The 26,053-nt window shown below is 35.3% G+C and overlaps 2 protein-coding genes across 2 annotated transcripts; both read right to left on the bottom strand.

Moving 5' to 3' along the window:
• Positions 1-524: 524 nt before the first annotated feature.
• On the bottom strand, positions 525-13,208 carry LOC110908885. Its single transcript, XM_022153884.2, has 7 exons — positions 13,072-13,208; positions 6,011-6,859; positions 5,858-5,905; positions 4,401-5,396; positions 2,908-3,757; positions 1,078-1,205; positions 525-766 (listed from the first exon to the last, which is right to left on the bottom strand). The coding sequence occupies exons 1-7, from the start codon at positions 13,126-13,128 to the stop codon at positions 743-745; spliced, it is 2,952 nt and encodes a 983-aa protein (XP_022009576.1). The 5' UTR covers positions 13,129-13,208; the 3' UTR covers positions 525-742.
• A 63-nt stretch (positions 13,209-13,271) lies between these two features.
• On the bottom strand, positions 13,272-14,104 carry LOC110907054 (probable receptor-like protein kinase At2g23200). Its single transcript, XM_022152087.1, has 2 exons — positions 13,406-14,104; positions 13,272-13,349 (listed from the first exon to the last, which is right to left on the bottom strand). Exons 1-2 carry the CDS (start codon positions 14,102-14,104, stop codon positions 13,272-13,274), a joined length of 777 nt encoding a protein of 258 aa, XP_022007779.1.
• Positions 14,105-26,053: the final 11,949 nt, after the last annotated feature.

The following is a 26,053-nucleotide window of genomic DNA, read 5'->3' as shown; positions in this document are numbered from 1 at the left end:
TTGATATGTAAAGATAGAATTCAAGGTGAGAAGAGAATACGGAAATGGAGATGAGAGATAGAGTGACCAATGAGATCTAACAACTTTTTCCTACCTCATGATCACAAAATAATTACTTTAAATAACATGAATAACCAATTCTGTTAGGCCTAAGCTGATGTGGCATTCATGGTGAAATCCTTGTATTTTTCTGGCTTCTTACGAGTCCTTTCACTTCTCCTTGGGTGGGCTGGATCTGGACCCGTACTGGGCTGATCTGTTGGGCCCATAACATCAACTCAATCGACTTTTGCTAATATAATAAGTTGTATATAAAATAAAAAAAAAGTGTGTTGTCCCTTTCTCCTAGTTAGGTTCATAAGTAAGTTTTGACGTGATCAGTCATTAACACGTCTTAGGGTCACATACCCAATTGATCCCTTAGAACTTCACAGTTCGACTTGTTAGAGAGAGAGAGAGAGAGAGAGAGAGAGAGAGAGAGAGAGAGAGAGAGAGTGGCCACGATGATGACAAACTTAGATGTATATCGAGCATTACATTATTTTGTCTATATAAAATACAATACGACCGTAATTATATCATTATATGAATTTACATGGAGGAACTCGAGGCCGCAACCCCTGTTCTTTCATACGTTACAAAATACAAATCGATAGAATTATAACATATAATTTTGAAGAACACATTCTGATTTGAATTATCCATCCATCCATCTTCCCTCTCAAGAGGAAGCCAATTAAAATCATCTAAATTCCACGCTTGGGTCCTAAAAAGCCATAAACATCAAACACAGTATAATAAAGAATTAGAAATCATAAAAGAATGAAAAGTATAAAACATAAAAAAGGACGAACTAAAGTAGAATGCATAATGCATAAAATTTTCAAACATGATACAAAAAAACATGCTTGAATTATGTAAAAAAAAATTGTAAAACAAATTTCTACGATTGTGTTTGACGATGAAAATGCTGGTCGGTAAGATCTCATGGGCCATGGCTGAGCATAATACTAGAGATCAAGTATATATAAGAAGAGATCGAAGAAAGAATGGTGTGCTTGGAAAGTGTTGACTTACAAGAAAGCTTAGTGCTCTCTCAAGTTCCTCGATCACCACTTCCATTGTAGGACGCTCGGCAGCCTCTCCCAGACATTGAAATGCAATTTTTAAAAATGTGTCTAGAGAATCTTGATTGGGACCTGTATTTTGTTGGAAAATCTTGATGGGTCGGGTACGTGTCAGCGGGTCGGAGCTGAACCGGGTTCGGTAGTTAAATGGGTTATCCATTAGCTAACGGTTCAAATGAAGAAATGGGCAAAATGTTGACCGAGTTTGTTGGAGGGGTTGAGAAGAAATGAACGTTGGGAGTTGAGTTTGTTCCTTGAAAACTGGAGTTAGTGGTTCATTATGCATGTTATTTATTTGTTTATTTTCGTTATAAATATGGCAGTAAGTAGGACTTACTGTGTACCCCTTCTTCAACAGTAACCCTTTTTGTTTTATCACTGCAAGCTTTCCTTTCACGTTCAGCATATCAATTTCACATTCACATATAGTGAGAGTTTAAGTGAGTTGTGAGTGTGTGTGGAGTGGGGCCTGTAACCAACATTTGGTATCAGAGCGCAAGGTGAGATTGGAGGGCCGTTTTGAGAGTCGGTGGCGGCAGGAAGAGTAGCAGCCTTTTGGCTGCAGGGCTGAAGAAGAAGAAGGAAGGTGGCCGGGAAGAGAAAGAAGAAAGGTAACCGGTCGAATAAGAAAGAAGAAAGGAGAGCTGATTGAAATCAGCAAAGCAAGAACGAAAGAAAAAGAAAGTAAGCAAGAAAGAATGAGAAAGTAATGGCGGTGCAAGAAAGAAGAAAGAAAGAGCCGTCACAAGAAAGAAAGAAAGAACCGGTGTCGATGTAGAAAGAAAGCCGACAACCGTAAGCAAGAATGAAGAAGTGCTGATTGGAATCAGCAAAGAAAGAACCGGTGTTGTGCCGGTATGAGAGAAAGCAAATGATCGTTGATCATGTAAGAAGACAGTCGCCAGAAATACAAGTACCGGTGTAAGAAAGATATACCGGCGAGAAGAGCCCAAAGTCGTAGCAGACCGAACGGCTTGAAAGAAAGACCGAAGAACTCGCCGGAGACAAGAAAGACAAAGACTGTTGAGACCGAAGCCGCGTGTAAGACAAAATGGCGTGACCAAGACCGAGGTAACCTAGACCGGTGGTTGCCGCAGAAAGACCGTAGACTTACATTGTGAACCAGAGACCGAGACCGAAGAGGTTCACATAAGACTAAGACCGTGGGTGCGACAGTGACCGGAGGTTCGCACCATGATAGACCGAAGAATGCTTTTATTGAAAGCAAGACCGATTGTGAACAAAGACCGAAAGTGTTCACATTAGACCGAGTCGTGAGCCGAAGATTGAAAAGGGTTCATGCTAGAAAGAGAAAGGGGAAGACGGGCCTGTGTGGTTCGTGTAGCAAGAACCGACATCAAGATTATGGGGGTGAATGTTGGAAAATCTTGATGGGTCGGGTACGTGTCAGCGGGTCGGAGCTGAACCGGGTTCGGTAGTTAAATGGGTTATCCATTAGCTAACGGTTCAAATGAAGAAATGGGCAAAATGTTGACCGAGTTTGTTGGAGGGGTTGAGAAGAAATGAACGTTGGGAGTTGAGTTTGTTCCTTGAAAACTGGAGTTAGTGGTTCATTATGCATGTTATTTATTTGTTTATTTTCGTTATAAATATGGCAGTAAGTAGGACTTACTGTGTACCCCTTCTTCAACAGTAACCCTTTTTGTTTTATCACTGCAAGCTTTCCTTTCACGTTCAGCATATCAATTTCACATTCACATATAGTGAGAGTTTAAGTGAGTTGTGAGTGTGTGTGGAGTGGGGCCTGTAACCAACATATTTGCAGTGGAAATGTTGTCATCAGTTTCTTCCTTCAGCTTCGGATCCATTATTCTTTCTATGGTTCCATCATCGGAACATTGGCATGCAATGGGTGCAAGCCCGTTCTGATTTTCTACGATGTAAAGCGGATCATATGCCACCCTCCCACAAAAGATTTCAAAAAGAACAACTCCAAAAGAGTATATATCAGATTTCGTTTCTAGATTATGGGTAATTTCGTATTCTGGATCCTCATACACTTTCATGTCTACCTCTTGTTTTGCTTTGTGTAACTTGGAGATCCCAGAGTAAGCAATTTTCGCCCCCCACTTCTCGTCTAACAAAATGTTGACACTCTTTATGTCATTGTGTATTACCCTTTGTGGGTTGGCCAGCTTGGTGTGAAGGTGACTAAGTCCACGCGCAATCTCAAGGCACATGTGTAGACGGTGAGCCCATGTAAAATTGTCCATCTTATCAACGCTTTTCAAATAGTCATCCAGGCTTCTATTAGAGTCATGATCGTAGACAAGGATCATTTCATCATCTTCATCACAAAAACCACAAAGAGTGACAATGTTGGGATGCTTATAACTAGTACACATATCAATCTCTTCAAGAAATTCTTGTTTTCCTTGCCCGCCTTTTCTATTAGTGATGCGCTTTATAACTACTGTAGTGTGTTTCTTAGATGGTTCACCATTCTTCTTCTCTTCTGTTGCCAACGAACTATTGGTGCTAAACTGATCGAGTTCAGCTTTGTAAACAGTCCCATTTGTGTCTAAACCAATGCAGTATGTTTCAGCAAAGTTCTCTGTAGCCAACACTATATCACTGAGTCGAAACCTGGAGAGTACCACCGTTTCCCCCTGCAACATTATTTGTTAACAAATGAGATAATAGTACATGTCGGTAATGAAATTAAAAGGGAAGTGTTCTTTATCCTCTGCTCCTACTCATTTCTGATTGATTATCTGTGAGAGTTTAATTTAAAAGATTGACTTTAATTTAAAAGATTGTTTAATGAAACCATTTCAATAGCATCTTCTCATGCTTGACAACCAAACATAATTTTACTCAAACTAAAATAAATTGCACGTATATGGGTGTCTTACGGAAAATTTTAAACAAAATCTTTTAATCTATTTTTGGAAAAAGTGATTGCCTATTGAAACAAAATGACATCTTGGAAGAAAAAATGATTATGTGGAGAGTAAAATAAGGAAAAGTAGTTTATATCTATTGAAAAAAAAATGAAATAAATTTTTATGTAAATTAGTCAACACGGCGTAGTTTTAAGAGGTTGTGCATTTAAGCTCAGGCGTGTGATACAACATATTCACTTTCTACAAATACACACTTGATCACTACTTTTATAAATCAACTAAAGTGGACTAAAAAAAAAAATCGAAAAACCTTCAATATCTTCCATTTATATACACTTTATTTCATGTTAATTATTAAACATTAAACATATTTGATTTTGTAATTTTTTTTAAAATATTGACTTACTTGCAATTTTAATGCAGTTTGAAGTTCCTTGATGACACCTTCTATTCTTGGACGCTTGGCTTGAGTTTCTGATAAACATTCATATGCTATTTGTGAAAATGTGTCAAAAGAAGCTTGATTAGGTCCCCCATTTACAGTAAAACAATGATCATTTTCTTCTTCTGTTAAGTTTGGATCTATGAGCTCCTTCAACGTTCCCTCATTGAAGCGCCGCCTTGCAATGGGAGCAAGCCCCATGTCATTTTCGCGAATGTAAATTGGATCATAGGCCAAACTCCCGGATAGGACCTCAAATAAAACCACTCCAAAGGAGTAGATATCTGATTCCCTTGTATACTTGGATGTCTTCATATATTCAGGATCTATATAAACTTTTGTGCCTGCAATGTTTTGTGTATGGATACTGCTAGCTTGTTGCTCCATGGCAGTGAATTCAGAGAGGCTAAAGTCAGAAACTTTTGCGATCAAATTTTCATCTAATACAATATTGTCACTCTTTATATCTCGATGTATAATCCTTGGTTTTCCTTCCATGTCAGTGTGAAGGTAACTAATTCCATGCGCAATATCAAGGCAAATTTGTATTCTTTGCGCCCAAGTAAGAGTAATTATATTACCACTTCTGAAGAAATCACTGAGGCTTCCATTATGAGCATACTCATAAACAAGTATCATTTCATAAGCTTCTCTGGAAAAGCCTACAAAAGTGACTATATTTGGATGCTTACAACAAGTAAGCAATTCAATTTCTGTTAAGAAAGCTTGTCTCCCTTGCTCATCTGCTCTATGGAAATAGCTTTTTATAGCTACAGTTTTTCTTATCTTGGGCAGTTCATCTCTATACTTCCATTCCGTTGATGCCAAACCTTGGACATCTATAACGTCAAGTTCTGCTTTGTACACAACACCATACGCACCTCCCCCAACAAAATATGCCTTATCGAAATTTTTTGTGGCTTGCCTTATTTTACTTAGTGGGATCTCCCACAAATCCATCTATATAAAAGTATACTTAAGTGAGATGGGAGCATATGGTGCTTGTACATGCTAACATAGAATCAAGAATGGTAATGAAATTATAAAGAAAAATGTGTCCTTTGTAATATATTAATCCCTTTAGAATCAAAATGAAGTAAGTTTATTAAAATTAATAAGAAACATGACATAATGACTTCGTGGACTTTTAAATAATGTAATTGAAACTAAAGTTTATTCCAAAAGTATAAAAGGAGCACCATTTTTCAAAACTAAACCATTTGCGTATAGTTGGGAATGGGACTTTTCTATTTATCCTTTTCCATGCATTTTTTTTGTTAAAGAATCAACTTACTTGGTTCAACATTAAAAATTTCATATTCGAGAAAAAAAAAATTTAGTTAGACATGCTGCCTGTATTACGGTTAAAAATAATTCTACTTACCATGATAACCTCGAACTAGTTAAAAGCAAGTAATTACCTTCAAGTTGATGGATGATATACCTTCATATGCAGCTTCCGAGTGTTCCTTCAATACAAATTATCACCATGGTAAATGAATAAGTAAATTAACATAAAAGTGATGATGATAAATGGATGAAAGAACAAAAACAAAAGGACATGATGGGCATACAAGATTTGAATGTCTATTTTGCAGTTCCAACACCTCCGCGAGTTCTTTGAGAATGTGATCCATAGTTGGGCGTTGCATAAGTCGCCGATCCAAGCATTTGTAAGCCAAGTCCGTGAAGAGTTCCAACGATTGTTTGTCCATTTGTCTCCTTAAAATAGGATCAATGATCTTATCTAGTTCTTCCTCAACACCATAACTTGTAATCATTGGTTTCCTCCCACAAAGGACTTCAAACATCAACACACCAAAAGAGTAAACATCATATTTAGGTGTCAAATTATTCGTTCCAAAGTAGCGACTGTAGAGGAGGCGATGCCTCCAACTTTGAGGATATTTTGTGGAAAGTTCAAAACCATATATCTTGGGTTTCCAGTTTTCATCTAAAATTACTTTAGAGCTATTAATATCACAGTGTATGACATCATAATGAATGTAACTGAGTGCATCTGCAACACCTAAACAGATTTGAAGTCTCTGGAACCAAGTGAGAGTTGGATTACTTAGATGTCGGTGAAGAGTTCCGTGAAATGCTTGCTCGTAAATGACGATCTTTTCATCATTCTCATCATAATGCCCCAAAACAGATATGATATTTTTATGTTTGAGACTCTTAAGCATTGAAATCTCTGTCTGCAACTCTTCTCCATGCCCATACATACAATCTAACCTTCGTACGGTGAAATTAATCAAATTCCCATCGTGCAAGAGTTGTCCTTTGTACAGCTTTCCTGATGCATCTTCCGTAATGAGATTTTCCTTAGAAAGGTTGTTGGTTGCAGATAATATTGTAGAAAAGCTGTCGGTTGCAGAAAATATTGTAGAAAGGCTGTTGGTTGCAGCACTCAACTCCTAATAAATTTAATACAAAAAAAATAAATAAATAAATAAAAAATTTAGGGATGCAAATGAATAAGAAGGTAATTCTAAAAAGCGTGGGAAAGATAACATTTTTTTTGTCGTATATTCATAAAACAGAGCAATTTTTTTACTGTACATTCAGTGACGGATTCAGGATTTTATTTATACGAAGTCATAGTTTTTAGATGCTTCAATTTCATACAACTGAACATAAAATTTTTTAGCTTGATTCAGGTCGGGTCCTAACCTAAGTTTTTGTATCTTCTGATATGTATTAATAGTTCATCATTAACTTTAAATTAGTATAATTATTGAAGTGTTTGATGTTTTCTAATACTAAATAATCTCGATAAAAAAACATTTTTATACTGCAAAAGATATCATCTAGTATTAACATATTTTAAAAAATAGATGACTTATGATAAAAGGTTATAAGAAATAGATGAGTTATGATAAAAAGTTAAATTATAAGTAGTAAGCTCCAAATAAAAAAAATTAATCAACTAATAGATAATAAGTAAATTGATTAAATAATAGATAACAAATATTTGATAATAAGTTGATTATTTAGTAGTAGACTGTCGATTAAATAATAAATACAATTTTGATTAATAAACTAATAGATACTCGATTAATACATAGTAATATAGGGGAAAGTTATTGTATAAATAAATTTAACGTACAAAACGTACGAATTGCATGAAAAGGAAACAGTAGGCGGTGACATTTTTGGAATTATCAGTAACTATCAAAGTTACTCTACAAATGTACCTGTAGAGTAATTTTGATCTGTAGAGTAATTTTGTAAAATGGTCTTGTAGAGTAATTTTGTTCTTGTAGAGTAATTTTGTAAAATGTTCATGTAGAGTAATTTTAGTTTTGTAGGGTAATTATCAAAATTACACTACCCCCCCCCCCAACTCAAACTAAAAGCTAAAAGCTAAACCATAAAACTAAATCCCATAACTAAATGTTAACAAAATTACTCTACAGGATCATTTTATAAAATTACTCTACAAAAGATTAAAATTACTCTACAGTTTTTTTGAGGTTAGTGTAATTTTGATAATTACCCTAAAAAACCAAAATTACTCTACAAAAGATCAAAATTACTCTACAGTTTTTTTGATAAACTTATAGGGTAATTTTGATTCACTTGTAAAAATAATTTTGATGCAGAGTAATTTTACAAAATTACTCTACAAAAGATCAAAATTACACTATAAGAGTGATTTTGATAGTTACTCAGGGCATGTTTGGCTAAGCTTTTTGAAACAACTTATTGACTTATTAGCTTTTTGGAAAAGTCAGTATGAAGTGACTTATTGACTTATTGACTTTTTACTCTCACATACACCCTCATTGCCAAACATCATTTTGGAGCTTATAACTTTTCAAAAAGCCAATAAGTCAACAAGTTGTTTTAAAAAAGCTTAACTAAACATGCCCTCATAATTACAAAAATGACACCGGATTCTTTTTTATCTTTTCTTTCAGTTCATATTTTTAGTACGTTTAGTTTATTTTTATTTGATCTTTATCCTAGTAATATAATAGTATCAAATCAAAGTATAATAATAAATAAATTAGAAAAGAGTGATAGGTTTAACCCTCGGGGTTCCAGTCACTTCCCACATCTCGAGAGAAAATAAATTTATCCTTCATTTTAGATAAGGAAGAGTCTTCTTCTCTGTAAATCTCTGCAACTATAACGTCTTGGCTGGAGATCTCTTGTTTCTTCTTCATCTCTTTAATATTATATTCACGGTTATCTTAATATTTGCTCAGACACGTCCGAATACATAAAATCAAGAAATAAAAGAAAAAATTTACATTTCGTCAAGAAAGTTAAGGAGTATCCCGGGCAACCCCTACCCTCCACATAGGTTCGCCCCTGTATTATATACGATTAATCATGGCCGCCCTGAAGGTGGGCGGGGAAGACCACCGGCCAGGGCCCGATATTTTGAAGGGCACGTTATTTTTTTAAAAACTCCGATATGTATATGTAAAAATAAATAAATTAATAGGGTATACCCATACAAATACCAATATAGGCCCACTTACAAAACTATTTTTATTGTTTAGATTAGTTATTAGCCCATTGACATTAGTTTTAGACCTTTAGTGAACCCAATACCCAATTTCGTTAAGGCCTAAGGGCACATTTTTTCGAGCTTGAAAATGGTACATGGATTATCAGGACTAGCCCTGCGATTAATTATATCTATTAATTAGTTTTCTGACTCAAATAACTTCTATATGCATCAATGTTGTTCAAAAAAGACTCATACCATCAAATTAAGTCTCTTTAATACAAGTGCAATATTTTTTATATAAATGTCTTTTTAAAAGACTTTATTTTAAAAGGTGTAATGCGTTTTGTGGTAATATCAATTACATAGTGTGGTAATCTCATTTTATACGACGTAGATATGTGTAACAAATTTATATTGTACAGATGAGTGCCTCACGTAGGTCTGAAAAGAGTTTTGATTGCGCATTAACAAGGTGCGCTTATACCAGTGTACACAGTGATGTAACGTGAATGATAAACCGACCAACATAAATGGACGCATTACACATATATATATATACACCTTCTCTCCAATAACATCACTTTTATATACAACTAGTTTTTTTACCCGCCGTGCGTTGCGGCGGCGTCATACGCGAAATGATAACATATTGACTAAAATCAACCAGACTCGTTTCCGAACTAAATTTATGTCAAATCGTATGATAACTCAGAGTTATACCTTCGAATCAAAACGTATTACATTTGACCTGATTTGTTTCCAAATAGAATTTACGTCAAGTCATAGTCCAACTCAAAACATACACAAAAAACATTTTATAATTGACCTGGCTCATTTTCAGACAAAATTATGCTAAAGCATAGACGAACTTGAATTTTATACCAACATGTCAATGAAGATAAAAACTTAAGAAATCAGTTTTAGGGTAAACTTGAAACTTTAGAAACTTGAGAGGTTCAAAATGACATTTTCAAAGTTAAGAGGGTTACCTCTGACATTATAACAACGTTTGGGGGTAGAATAGGTTACATACCAAAAGTTTGAGGGTTAAAGAGAAGTTAAAATGATTGGGGGCCTTTTTGTCAAGTTGGAAAGTAGGAGAGTCATTTTTATCAAGTTAGAAATTTGAGCAGTGAATTTTGTATATTTGAAAAAGTTAAAGGGTGATTTTTGTCAAATCTGAAAGGTGGTTGGCACCGACCATTCAATTTAAGATTTATTAACCCGTGCCGCGCATTGCGGCGGCAATGTCACATTTGTAACTTTGTTACAGGCGTTTTTGACTTTGTTAACGTATATGGCCCACGTGTGATGTGACACGTTAGTAACATTAACGTGGTTAGGCAATGAAAAAAATAGTATAATATCTCACACATTGTAGGGTGAAGATGTAAAAGTAATTTAAACAAAGGAATTGAAGTATTAGTGAAGATGAGGTGTGAAGTTATTTCGTATGGGAGGTCAAAGTTGCTAAATACCAAAAGTTAGGGGTTAATGTGTCGTTTACTAAAAGATTTGGGTTGAATATGTATATCATTTACGTTGAAACGTTAAATTATATCGATGCATACACAAAAATAACTACGTGAGAAAATAGATTTTTTTGGTATTTTAAGCTAAAAATGAAAATACATGTAGTAAATTTGAAAAGTTAAAACATAAGGGTTAAAAATGATAATTTATAAAGTTGTTAGAAGGTTTCCAAAAGTATAAGGGATGGTTTTGTAAATTTAGAAAGTTCGTTTTTTTGTCTTATTATCACTGACTTGTAATTTAAGGGTATACATTTTTAAGCTAAAATTTAAAAATAGATAAAATAAATTTGAAAAGTTAAAACTTAAGGGTTGAAATGAAAATTTATAAAATTGTTTGAAGGTTTTTAAAAGTATAAGGGCTAGTTTGGTAAATTAGAAAGTTGTTTGTCTTATTCTCACCGACATTCAACTTTCATATTATATAAACTAGTAGATGCCCTGTCTGCGTTGCGGGGCGATGACCGAATAATTCTCAATCAGTTAAAAAAAGATTACTATAATTTTGCTATGAAAAAAAAACGATGATAAGACCGTAATTTTGGGCTCAGGGCAAAACTGTAACTTTTCAGGACTAATGAGCCATGTTAGGCAGCTCCTTGACACGAAAAAAAAAATTAAATCGAGTAAACCAATGAAAACAAAAAACCTTTATAGTTTTGCTAAAAAAACTAAAATGATGGGAAAAACGTAATTTTTAACTGAGGGCGAAATCATAATTTTAATTCAGGGATAAAATCGTAAATTAAATGAACCTATGGGGGAGTGTCAGGAAGCTGCCGGCATGACTGTAATTTTACACTGGGGACAAAATTGTAATTTCACCAGGAAAACAAACAAAAACGATGGAGAAAATGTAAATATAAGTTGATGGCAAAATCGTAACTTGGTTGTGAGAAAAAAAACTAATGGCAAAAGTATAAATTTATACGGGGCAAAATCGTAATTTTGAACCGAGGGCAAAATCGAAATTTTTAGCTGGGAGAAAAAGCGCTAATTTATTTTTAAATGGGGGTAAGAACATAATTTTGAGCTGATGGCAAAATCTTATTTTTAAGGGAAAAAAACTAATGGCAAAACTGTATATTGAAACGGGCCAAATCGTAATTTTGAATCGGGGTAAAATCGAAATATTTAGCTGGGAGTAAAAACGCAAATTTATTTTTTAGTAGGGGTAAAAACATATTTTTGAACTGATGGTAAAAGTGTAATTTTAAAGCAGGATAAAATCGTAAATTTGTTGGACCAATAGAAGAGTGTCAGACAGCTGCCTGGCACTATACCCTCTGCCGCCCATGTGACCCAATAGCCGGCAGGCACTATTGCCGCCGACATTGGTCTTTGTAGTAGTTGACAATGACAATGTCACCACCTTATTGTTTCTTATGATTCTTTGAAGAAATTTTCTCTTTTTAAGTGTGACATGTATATATTAGTGGACTTCTTTACACCTTGTGCCTAGTGAACCTACACACCCTTAGATCACACGATGTAGGCGTTCAAAAATGGTGTTGTTGCTGCTCCACGTCGTTTACACCGTTTCGTCCACGACCTTTACCACAACGTTATTGATTGAGCGGGGGAATCTCCACCGGTGTGGAAGAGATTTTGCAGTTGACGTGGCACGCAGTTAACATACGTGAATGTTAGCCATTTAACCTCAACGGTTAACTTTTAAATTTTTTAAAAATTTTACTTTAAAAAAAAAAAACTAATTTCACACTATAAAATATAACCCACTTCTTCACCCAAATTTATACAAACTCCACCACTTCATTTTTATACAAACTCCATCACTTCAACGCCGTTCAACTTCACCCAAAAAAACCAAGGATGGCAGCCGTGACGTGGACCAAAGAAGAGGATATTGCACTTTGCAAGTCGTGAGTCGAAGCTTTGAGCCACCACACGCCGGGTAGGCGCTCGAGCGGTCGACTCCCTCTCGTCTCGATTTAGGATAATCCATCTTGATTGCGAAAGATTCGAGACGATCCAACCGCCGTGGAGCTCAAGGGTGGTGATCTCGGGGAGGACGACATCATTCAAGTGGCTCTCATCAACTTTAGGCACGTGCACAACTGTGAATTCAAGCTCCGCTAGGCGTGGGAAATCATTAGATTTTTTATTTAAATTATGTGTTTTTTAGTTTCGTTTGTTTATTTTATGTAATGTTTTTTTTTTTTTTAGTTTTAGTGTTATGTATTTGTTTAATTACTAGTAATATATTTATAAGTTTTTAATACATATTATATAATTTTAATTATAAAATAATACAAAAAGGGTGTAACACGTGTTGAAAAAAACCACGTTTTCATACCCCAGGCCACAACGTCCATTTTAACACCACGTCCCGTTCTGACACGTGATCCACGTGTCGCATAATGACTCTTCTTCAAACCCCTCCATACCGTGTATTCTTAGTTTGCTTTGCGCTTTGAGTACTATGATTTGAGATAATAGTTCATATATTTGCACGTGTGTAAATATGAAACATAAGTTACTTGTGCTTTATGTATTCTAAACTAAAGTGAGAATGAATCCTACAATTCTTTTGAAATGTTATAGCACCAAAATTCTAAAAATGATCAAGAATATAAATAAACATATCGCTAATTTTGAAATGTTGACTTACTTGCAAATATAATTCATTTTGAAGCTCCTTGATGATGACTTTGATGATGACTTCCATTGTTGGGCGTTTGGCTTGAGTTAGTTGGGCGTTTGGCTTGAGTTAGTTTCAAACACTGATACGCAATTTTTGAAAATGCCTTGAAAGAATCTTCCTTGAGTCTTCTATTTTTGAAATTCTCATTATGGACTTCTTTAATTAAATTAGGATCTATGAGTTCCTCTAATCTTCCCTCTTTGAAGCATGTCCTTGCAATGGGTGCAATACCCGTTCGACTTTTGCTAGTGTAATTTGAATCATAAGCCAACTTCCCGGATAGGACCTCAAATAAAACTACCCCAAACGAGTAGATATCACTTTCCCTTTTATACTTAAATGTATTCAAATATTCTGGATCTGTATAAAAATCAGTGCCTACAACATTTTTTGAGTAGACACTGCTAGCTTGTTGCTTAATAGGATGGAATTTGGATAGGCCAAAGTCACCAATCTTTGCATTCAAATTTTCATCTAGTAAAATGTTGTCACTTTTTATATCTCGATGTAGTATCCTTCGTTTTCCTTCAATGTGGGTGTGAAGGTAATCGATTCCATTTGCAATATCAAGGCAAATTTGTAGTCTTTGTGCCCAAGTAAGATTAGCTCGGGTTTTATCACTGTTTAGCAAATAATCAGCAAGGCTTCCATTAGAGACAAACTCATATACTAGAATCATTTCATCATTTTCTTCAGAATAGCCGTGAAGAGAGACAATATTTTGATGCTTACAAGTAGCAAGCAATTCAATTTCAGTTAGAAACCCTTGTTTACCATACTCATGTGCTTCACTTGAAATGCGTTTTATAGCTACACGTTTACTTATCTTGGGTAGTTCATCTTTACACTTCCCTTCCATTGATGACAAACATTGAATATCTACAATGTCAAGTTTTGCTTTGTACACTTTACCATACCCACCAGACCCAACACGACACTCTTCACTGAAATCTTTTGTGGCTTCATTTATTTTGTTTAGTGGGATCTTCAAAAAATCCATCTACAAAATTTATGCATCAAGTGAGAAGGATAGTATTAAAGCTTGGTTTTTATATAACAACTATCTTGTACATCCTGTGTTTAATCTATAAGAAATATCGTCGCATGGATGTTAAAGTGTGAGTGTGTGTGTATATATATATAGAGGCCAGTTAACGTACAATACGGCTTAACGTACGTCACATACGACAGATAATTACGCACGTTCATTTGCAAATCACGCACGTTATAAACTAAAAAACCCAAATCACGCATGTTGGAAAGCATTAATCACGCACGTTATACACATAATCGCGCACGTTGTCGTACGTGATGTACGTTAAGCCGTATTGTCTTTTACACTTTTCCTATATATATATATATATATATATATATATATATATATATATATATATATATATATATATATATATATATATATCATACAAGGTATATATTTATATATGTCAGAAAACTATATATAGTTTTTTTGGTTTATACACACAAAGAATGAAAAATGCTAAATTGCATTTTATGTTCTTTGAGTTTTAATGAAGTTACAAGCGCAGTCCTTTAACTACGAAAATTACACTGAATGTCCTTTATGTTACTATTCTCTATCAGACGGTGTCCTTTAACCCTAGCCTAGTTAAATTTTAGAGTAAATTACAAGTTTTGTCCTTTATGTTTACGTCAAATTGCAGGCGCTGTCCTTTAGGTCAAAAGTTTACAGGCGGTGTCCTTAATCTTTCAAAATCTTGCACGTTTTGTCCTTTAGGCCAAACCTTGTTAGAAATCTCAGTTAAAAACTGTAATGTGCAGTGCAGATGAGGGTAAAATGGTAATTTCCATCTCAACCCTTTCTATTCTCCCATTTATAACCCTCACCCCTTTTTCTTCTCAACATTGATGATCTGTAACATGGCTATGACGATTGATGATAATGTTGTTGCTGTTCTTATTGTATTCCCAATTCACATAATCTGCCAAACATAATCAAAAATTCACATCGAACATAAACCCTAGATCACGGTGGTGAAGAGGAACTTGAGGTTGCCAGAGCGGAGGAGATAGGAGGCGTGGGTGGAGTTGCCGGTGGAGAGATCGGATTTGAGGATGATGGGCATGCCGAGGCCCCAGGAGAAGTGGTGGGCGGTGTTGGTGGCGTCGGAGCACCAGAAGTCGATGTGGTGTAAGTTTTTGACGGTCAATTGGTACGGATGAAGTTTTGAAGCCTACTGGCTTGAAGGCGGAGGTGGGGTGGTCGGATTGGTCTCCGGCGACAGCGGGGATGGTAACTTCTGTTCCCATTTCTTTTTTGTTGGTTTGGGTTTTGATTATTGATGATAATGTTGTTGTTGCTGCTCTTATTGTTCCAATTAACATTAAGTCATTAACATGGCTGTGACGATTGATGATGGTTGATGATAATGTTGTTGCTGCTCTTATTGTTGTTCCAACTAACATAGTCATGTTACAGATCATCAATGTTGAGAAGAAAGAGAGGTGAGGGTTATAAATTGGGGAATAGAAAGGGTTAAGAGGGAAATTACCATTTTACCCTCATGTGCATTGCACATGACATTTTTTAACTGAGATTTCTAACCAGGTTTGGCCTAAAGGACAAAACGTGCAAGATTTTAAAAGGTTAATAACACCGCCTGTAAATTTTGGCCTAAAGGACAACGCCTGCAATTTAACGTAAACATAAAGGACAAAACTTGTAATTTACTCTAAATTTTAAAATAAAGTCTGACCATGTGAGTCTCAAATGAGGGTATTTTGATCATTTCACAATATTGAATTTGCCAATTAATTCACATCGAGATAGATGGTAAATGGACAACAAGCTGCGTTGTTACCCATTTTTTAATAGCAAAACTAAGTCTTTTAAAAACTACGTTCTCATGGTCATAACATTACTATGCATGACCTTTTAAACTCGACTAAATAGGTTCACAATTAAAATTAAAAAAAAACTCATTACAAAAAAAAATCTAAAGTTATGTTTCACCTCTTTTTAGTCTATTCAATCAAAAGTCGAATAAAATAAAATCACGTTTAAAAGTGGTTTTCTTGAAGTTTTCTACTACTCCTTTCCTTATATACCCCCCGACACACATACATAGAGAGAGATAGAGAAATCAAATTATCATTAGAACTTCAAAGATACTGAAAACTTTGAGAAATCATTCTTAAACAAGGCTTTTATATTTTTCTTTTTTATTTTTTATACGTTATTAGTTTTTGCCAAAAGAAAACCATATATAGCTTGTGAGATACATATATGTAGCTTATAAACTTCATATACACACACCTTGTCTGAGATACATATATGTAACTTCACGAGCTATATATGTGTAATTTCATGAACTACATATATTTTTATTTATTTTTTATAATACTAACTTTATAATTAAAAAATAAATAAATAATTAATTTATTTTATAATAGTTTTCTCAGTTTTCAAATTTTACCAACATTGTTTAATGTTTTGCCATCAATGATACATATATTTTAAAAACCTTTGCTTCTTACATACAAATGACTATGTGTTCATACATAAAAAAACTATTAAACTAATATATTCATTTTTTTTTTCAACTTTGTACGTTCAACTACACATGTGCAGGTTATGTGCTTGAAACATACCTACACATGATTTATATATGTATAGGTTCTACAAATAAATGATTTTGTTTTTATATATATACTTATAATGTTAAAAAATGAAAAATATTGCATTTTTAATATTTTTCTTTGATAAAACCCGTGTACAAATAAATGAATTTGTTTATATATATTTTGAGAATGTTAAGAAATGATAAATATTGCATTTTAATATTTTTTTCTAGAATAAAACCCCGTATATTACACAAGTTTAATCATTAAAGAAATACAATTGATAGTTTCTTATTAATTACATAAAACTTGAAAGTATATAAAAATCATTAAACCTTTGATGTAATTTTTTATTATTAATAAAATAAGTCTAAAAAATCTTCTGTAACCAATCTTTTTCAAGATATCGTTGATAGTAGGAAGATAGAGTTAATTACATCGTTACTCCATGTGGTTTGTGTAAAGTAACAATCTTGGGTACTAATAGTTTAAAGTAACAGGTTGAGGTTTTAACATTTGGTTTTGTAACATCCTAGGATCTTAAGGCTAATGGTTGTTAAATAAGGGTGTACGGGGCGCAATCGGGGAGTGGTGCGGTGAACGATTTCCCCGATCGGGAACACCGCCGCCATCCCCGCGGGGTCCCGAATCGGGGTTCAATTTGGGTGGGGGGTTACCGCTTGAATTTGCACATCGTTCGAGGGATATGACCGTTGAACGGTCGAATTCTTTATAAAAAAAAAAAATCACTTTTTTTAAACTAATATAAATACCCAACTCATTTTCACCCTTTTTTTATACACAACCCATCTCATTCTCACCCTTTTTTTATACACAACCCATCTCATTCTCACCCTTTTTTTATACTCTCCAACCAATCTCATTCTCTATATTTTTTTAAACTCTACAACCACAACCATTATTTTTTATACTATCCAACCAAACCCCATCCACTTTTTATTTTTTATACACCGAGCAATGGAGAACCGACCCCGCGAGGCCAAGAAAAAAAATAAGGGGCGGGTATCGAAACCGTCTCGAGATGGTTCGAGCGGTGCAAATGCTCAACCACAACCCCCTTACGGATACACTTCACAACCCCCGTTTTATTTCCAACAACCTCCACACCCCTCGTTTTACAACACCCAACAACCCAATTTCGGCTATTTTCAAAATTTGCTATCAATGGACGCTCCTCCTCAATCCCCCGCCTTCGACCCATATGCTTATCGTTCTCCACAAGTTCCTTCTACAAGAGGAAGTGTCGAACGTTCTCTACCTATTGACGAGGACGACGAGGACGATGAGGTAGTGCCCGAAACTCAAAATTTGGGCGACGACGACGAGGAAGATGAATATAATGTGGACGAAGAAGCGGGCAACGAAGAAGACGAGGCTCGAGAAAAAAAAGGGAAAACGGTGAGCGAAAAATGGACAAAAAAACAAGAAGAGGCGTTGGCGAAGGCGTGGGTACATTGTTCTACCAACAAAAAAAAGGGCAATCAACAAAGTCGCGAAAGTTTTTGGGGTAAAATTTTAGAGCACTATAACAAAAGTGTCGGTGGAAGTAACCGGACCGTTCATCAAGTACGGTCTAAATGGAACCCGATGCATTCGAAAATAAACTTTTTCAACGGCCTATATCAACAAGCGGTAAAAATTATATTTTTTTTAACATTGCATATTTTTTATTTTTTTTCTAAGTTCATACTTTTTTAACACTTTCTAATTTTTTTTATTTTATAACATGTAGGATCGCACACGAGCAAGTGGATGTCAAGATCTCGACGTGATGAAAGTCGCGTTAAAAGAATTTAAAGAAAGATTTCCAAGCGGTTTTCAACACCTCGAGGCGTGGGAGGTCGTTCGAAAACACGAGAAATGGGCACAAGTGCCATTGATGGGCGAGGAAGGTGAAGGTTCGGCACCTAAAAGAAAGCCCGTTGACGTAGACTTTTCAATCCCGGATATGAACGAAGATCCCTCGCCACAAAGACCACAACGGCGAGACAAGCGTCAAGCTACATCGTCCGAGGGAAGCTCGGCCGAGTTGGCGGCACAATTCAAAGTGTACACCGCCATGAAAGAAGCGAAGCAAGCGGTAGAATTGGAGGCGATCGAAATGAGGAAAAAAAGAGATTCGGAGGCTCGCGAGCTCATATCGGCACAACTCGAGACGATGAAAAACTACAATTTCGATCGAGATATGAAAACCTTCCTTAAGCCGCACGACGATGTTCCGCCAAGTATGTTGCCGATCATCCTCGCCCGAAAGCGAGAAATCGCTAACAAGTACGGGTGGCCATGCGATTTCTAGTTTGAATGTATTTTTTTTTTCTAGTTTGAATGTATTTTTTTTTTCTAGTTTGAATGTGTTTTTTTTTTTCTAGTTTGAATGTGTTTTTTTTTCTAGTTTGAATGTGTTTTTTTTTCTACTTTGAATGTATTTTTTTTTTAAATTTAATGAAATGTCTTTTATATAAATTTTTAAACATCAACAAAAAAAAAAAAAAAATTAATTTTGAACTCACCTAATAGGTGAGTGCCGCCATCAAAAAGGGGAATTAGGGGAGTGTATTAGGTGAGTTGACGTGGCACCATGTGATTGGTTAGGTGTAAGATGGGGGACTCACCTATTAGGTGAGCACCCCTTACACCCTAATAACTGAGAACTTGGGGTATTTTTGTCATTTCAGAACTTAGTACCCAACTTTGTTAATTTGGAAAAACCACATGGACTAACTTCGCAATTAACTCGTATTATATTTAAAGACAATTTTTATTTAGTAAGTTTTATTTATTTAACTAAATAATTTTTAGTTTGGTGAATATGTAATATATTTTAAAAGATTATATAGTTGTAATTATTTAAAACTTGCTTTAATATCGTTTGAATATAAAATATTATAATATATATAGGGGAAGGTTCAAATGAAAACCACTAGTTATTGTGAAAACTCGAAAACTAATTAAAAAAAGCCAAAAAACATACAAAATTTTTTTTTTTTTAATTTTTTTTTTGCAATCAAAATTTCGCAAGTTTTTTAATATAAAAAAAAATTTCAAAAAAAAAAAAAATTTTTTTTTGTGTAGTGCACATGTGTAATAATACTGCACATATGTATGTGTACTACACAATTTTTTTTTTTTTTTTTTTTTTGAAAAAAAGTTTTTTTTTATATATAAAAACTAGCGATTTTTATAAAAAAAATTGAAAAAAAAAAATTTTTGTGTGTTTTTTAGACTTTTTTAGTTAGTTTTCGAGTTTTCACAATAAAAGTGGTTTTCATTTGAACCATCCCCTATATATATATATATATATATATATATATATATATATAGGTAGAGGATCCTGTAAAAAGTGCTCAAAGTGTAAAAAGTGTGAGAAGTGTATTATAACACTATATATAATACTATATAACACCATATAAACACCGTATAACAATATGTAACACCATATAATACCGTATAACACTTTGTAACACTATATATCATTATATAACAAATATAACACTATAGGTTGTCTGATAGCATGTCTATGATAGATGTATAGTGTTATATTTGTTATATAATGATATATAGTGTTACATAGTGTTATATGCTATTATATAGTGTTACATATTGTTATACGGTGTTTATATGGTGTTATATAGTATTATATATAGTGTTATAATACACTTCTCACACTTCTCACACTTTAGGCCCTTTTTACACTATCCTTACCCTATATATATATATATATATATATATATATATATATATATATATATATATATTATATGGATAAAGATCAAGGGAAAACCATTTCAAGTTGTGAGTAGAGAATTAGGCATTCACATGCGAGTTTTGCACTCATGTTTTTCACACCCCTAAATTAAAATGTTAGAAAAAACTGACTTAAAATTTAAAAAAAAAATCGAAGTGGTGTTTTTCGGCCCCTTACAGCAGCTGTAAACAACAGATGACATAAGCATAACATCACTTTTTACAGCATTTACGGCTGCCGTAAATGAAAAGAAAACTAGGTTTTTTTTTTATTTTTTGCCGTAAATGAAAAAAAAAACTAGGTTTTTTTTTTATTTTTTGGAAATGTTGATTTTTTAGGACTTTTGTTAATTTTTTTTTTTTGAAAAAAAACCTTTCGTAAGGCCTGGTTCTCTAAGTTCTCACAACTCATATAAGTTTTCAATTTACCCTAACCCATATATATTATATATATACACACACATATATAGTGGGAGCCTCTTTTATAGTTAACTGTTATTTTCATCCCTTTACTTTGTTCAATTATGTCATTTTAGGCCAAATTTCAAATTTGTCCATTTACGCCCCTGACATTCTTGAAATATGTCAGTCTCGTCCAATAAACTAATGTTGAATCAAATAAATGGACAAACCACGGAGACAAAAACGGCAATGAACTCATGTTTTTTTGGATGGAACTAACATGTTTCAAGATTGTCAGGGCGTAAATGGTACAAATTTGAAATTTGACCTGAACTGACATAATTGAACAAAGTAAGACTATGGGGCTTGGGTTGGGGCGTGGGTTGGGGGAAAACGCCCAAGCCACCACCTCGGGTGGGCTTGGGTTCGGGCGTGGCCCTTGGGGCTTGGGTTTGAAGCCGGACGTGGGGCGGGTCTGGCAAGGTGACATGGCGGGCTCTCAATGGCCAAACCAAACTAGCCGTTGGGCTAGCCGTTGGCCAACGGCTATGTTAAAAAAAATTATTTTTTAACTATAAATATCACACTTCAATTCCTATTTTTACCACAATCAACCACATCTTCTATAATCATCTTCAATTCTCCTTCTACAAAACGAAAAAAATGCATCCTCATAATCATGGTTATGACCCGAACAACCCGTTTGCATTCCAAGAAAATAATCCTAGCCCACCACCCAATCGTCTAATGCCCCGTCCATTTTTCATACACTCCCCTATGCCCCTTTAATCGAGTTATGCATCGTATCTCTGGAATCACGTGTTTACTAACTTCCCACACACCGACGATTCGATACCTACCCCGTTTACACAAACGCCCATCAACCTTTCACCAACCTCCATCGACCTTTCTCAAACCGAAACCGTCCCCGAAACTCAACCACCCAACGATGGTCCTTCCGCCTCAATAGTTCCCAAAAAGAGAAGTTATAAGAAAAAACCTGAGGCGGAGAAAGCACTTGAAACCGTCAAACGAAAACAACAAAAATGGGTCGTTAATGAAGAACTTGCATTGGCGAGGGCTTGGTTTCAATAATCTCTACATCCAACTTTAGGTTTTAAATATTTTGTAGCCCTTATTTTAATATTTGTGGTTACTTTTTATATAACTTTGTAATATATTAAATTTTGTTTTTATTAAAATAGGAAATTCTCAATATCGAACCCATTTGTGGGAAGCGGTTAGTAAAGCATTCCATTAAGAAATGGGAAAGGAGGCTTATCGTGAAAACGATTGCTTATCCTCGAAGTGGAGCGAGATAAGCGGCTAACTTACAAAATTTAGTGGTTTTTTAAATAAAGCAAAGCAAAACCCAAAAATTGGTGAAACCGAAGCCGACATTATGACAAATGCTTTAGTTACATTCAAATCAAATGTGGGGAGCGACTTCCGTTTCATGCATTGTTGGGAGATTTGTAAGTTCCATCCAAAGTCGGCGAATATCCCCAGTGGTAGCGAATCGAACGCGTCTTCCAAATGGTCAAGGGCCTCGTCCCAAGCTCAATCTGATGCACGAGATCAAGAGTTTGAGGACCTTTTGGATGATTCGCCAAACCGGCCTGAATATGGAAGAGTTGCCGCAAAAATGCGCGCTCAAAAATCAAGATCGGTTACGGCATCGCCTTCAGCTGGGAGTTCGGGCTCGCGTAGGGGAATATACAGCGATCAGTTGGATGACATTGCATGCAAGTTAGATACATTCAACGTATTCCAACAACAAAGGGCCGAATTTCGAAAGAGCAAAGATGCTAGAGATGCCCTGAAACAAAAACGGGATGATTTGAAATTTCTATCCCAGCCCATTGATCACCTAGAGGGTGACGAGTTGCAACTAGTATTGGAGATGAGAGAAGAGATAAATAACAAATATAAGCGTTAGGAATTTTTTTATGTAATTTTCTTTATTTAAAAATATTAAAAAAATTAAATTTGTTGTTTTAAAAAATATTCAAATAGCCCAGCGGTTTGGGTCAGCCCAGCGAAGCCCACCAAACCCACGCCCCAAACCCCCGCCCCACCATACTGTCTTCAATGTGGGTTAGCCCAGCAAAGCCCCCCAAACCACGTGTCAACCCATGCCCCAAAACCCCACCCCACCATACCCCACGATCTAAAGGAAATGACGGTTAACTTTTTTTTCTTTTTATAAAAAGTCATAGAGGGATTCGGCGGTCAAAATTTTCTAACGTGAAATGTGATGGTGACAAGTATCCATCATTTATCAGGTAAAGTAAAAGTCGATAGATAGTAAATTAAATATTTTTTCACAAGTTTTAATTAATAAAAATTACGACAAACAACAAATAGTGTGGGCTGTGTTATTGTGAAAAATCAACCTGACTTGATCTCCTTCAACTAAATTAAAGAAAGTACTTGCCTTCAAGCTGTTGGATGATGTACCGTCTTCTGCAGCTTCTGAGTGTTCCTTTAGTACAAATTACCACAATGATAAATGAATTCGTAAACATAATGACATAAAGATGAAAGAACAGAGAAGAGTTATTTCATTGGAAGTAAATGGAATAAAAACAGAATTACGGATGAATATGAATGGAATATATATACATTATATAGGATTAGGATCAAATACAAAGGATCTTAATTGTAAGTAGTGTACAAAGACTCCTAAAAAAACCCACTACACAAAAAAAAAGGAAAAAAAAACTTAAACATCATAATTGGTGAGGTATAGTTTTTTTTTTTTGCGCGGAAGGGGGGGGGGGGGGGTTAGGTTTTTGGGTGGTGGTGAGGTGGGGTGGGGGTGGGTGTTTAGGTTTTGGGTGGTGATGTAGTGGGTTTAATTTTAGGTTATTGGACACTTGTCACTCTATAAATCCTTCTTACACTTCTTACAATTAGAAGCCTTTGTAGAATAACTTGACTCACATTATATATCCATATGTCCATTATTATTATTTGTATTATAAATAATCAATAATCTTAGTGTCTCTATGAATATTTGATGGATGTATTTATCCTTATGAGAAGAATAAGGTTTTCTCAGGGATATACAAATAAAGCCCATCAGAGAGGTGTAAAGGTTGACTCACTATGTCATATACCACTCACAAATCATCTTTCCCTCTCTACTAAAACTCCATTATAATTAATACACCTTAAAGGGGAATCCAAGAATATCATGGCTACCATTATTTCTAGCATATCGGGACTCACGAGTAGATACATTCCTTCATATTGTTTCTATTGTATTTATGTTTAGAATTGATCAACATACGGTATGAAGAGCTTATGTTGAATAAATCAATTCTATTTGTTAGAAACATAAGATTTGAAGAAAACCCACTTTAAAAATCGGATTTTTATGTAATTTTCTGTTTTGATGTTCATAGTTATGCACCCGATCGAACTTTATTAAAGTCACCTATAGCCACCCATAAGCCTTCACGGTTATGCACCAGATCTGCAATGTTACCCCACAAGACCCGTCTCAACTGGAAATCGTTTGGAGCGTAAACTGCATGTGCAATTTATCTCCAGAACCGGTTAGTCTCCCAAAAGTTAAGTTGAACAACTGCCCTTTAACTAACTCCTCCACCGAAAACACAGAAGGATCCCAAGTTGATATAACACCTCCAGACCTTCCATAGGAGTCCACCGACTCTGCTGCCAAAGCCAAATTGCCCTAGAATCTAGCGATGAAATGTGTCGATAACCTGGACATTTGAGTTTCTTGCAGAGCCATGAAATTCAACTTGTTAACCCGTCTGAGCTCCTTCACCCATGCCGGCTTATCTGCTCCTCCGACGCCCTTCAAATTTATGGATAAAAAATTCATAACAATCCAGAAGTCGCCGGTCTGGACCATCTTCTATTCTTCCTCACATGGTTGTCGAACCCTCCATAACAAACCAGGCATTTAACTCTAAAGATTTCCATCATGTGAAAAGCAAAACTCAAAACTTTTTTTTTTCATTCCTTTTTAACCCCATAAATTATCGATTTCGGATTTCACAAAGATTTATCGATGCATAAAAAGAATGGTTATAGAGTGAATTGCAAGGATTGTCCTTTATCTTTATACCCATTTGCAGGCGCTGTCCTTTATGTTTAAAATTGATGAGTTTTGTACTTTATGTTTTCAAATCATACACGTTTTGTCCTTTACCCCTAATCCAGTTAGATTTTTCTGTCAAATCTTGCCATGTGCAATGCACATGAGGATAAAATTGTCTTTTCACCATCTTCTTCCCCAAAACAATCCCATTCAACAACCTGCAACAATTCACACCCCATTTCAACTATTCCTCAAATCCCTCTTCTTCCCCAAATCAATCCCATTTCAAAATCCTAATAGTTTCATTAATAATAAATAACAATGACCTAGTTCATAACCAGGAATAAAACAGAGGCCATAAACAATGAATTTTCACCAAAATTAAGCAAAATTCACAAAACAAAAGATCATCAACAACATATCCAACAAGATAAACCCTGAGACAAAAGCTCAACTCCACAAAAGGCTCAAACATTTGACCCAAATCAGCAGATTACCGTGTACGAACGAAGGCAGCGTGGGTGGGAAAAAATGCAAACTTTCTGGTGGGTTTGGAGATGTGATGACAAAACAGGTGGTCGTGGGGGCAGCGAGTGGGGTTTAGAGACACCGTACAACCACCATTCAGTCACGTGTACACCCCCTGCCTTTTAGAAACACCATTTCCCTAACACACCTGTTCAGAAAACACCGTCCGGCCACGGCTGAGGTCCGCTCCGGTGAATGGAAATTACCGGTTGAGCAACGGTATCTTCTTCCGATTTCTTATTTTTTTGTGGCAAATGTTATGTCATTATCTTCATGTGGCGAATGGTTTGATGGTTGTTAATGATTTATGATGCCAGATCTAGTGGTGGCCGGCCACAGATGGTGTTGTGGGGTGGATGGCAGCGGTGGATGGTGGTGTGGGGTGGGTGGTGGTTGGCGGTTCATAAACAGGGGTTAATGGCTGCGATGGATGGTGGTGTGGGTGGCATGGTGGTGGTGGTGGAGGTGGGTGGTGGTCAATGAGAGAGATAGAAAGAGATAGAGGTGAAAAGATATAAAATGATTTTTTAATGTAATATCTAATATATATACATTTTTTTTTAATTTTTAATCACTCTT

This window comes from Helianthus annuus, chromosome 14 (genome assembly GCF_002127325.2).
Source record: "Helianthus annuus cultivar XRQ/B chromosome 14, HanXRQr2.0-SUNRISE, whole genome shotgun sequence".
Lineage (NCBI taxonomy): Eukaryota > Viridiplantae > Streptophyta > Magnoliopsida > Asterales > Asteraceae > Helianthus > Helianthus annuus.
This window is presented reverse-complemented; position numbering and strand designations above follow the sequence as displayed.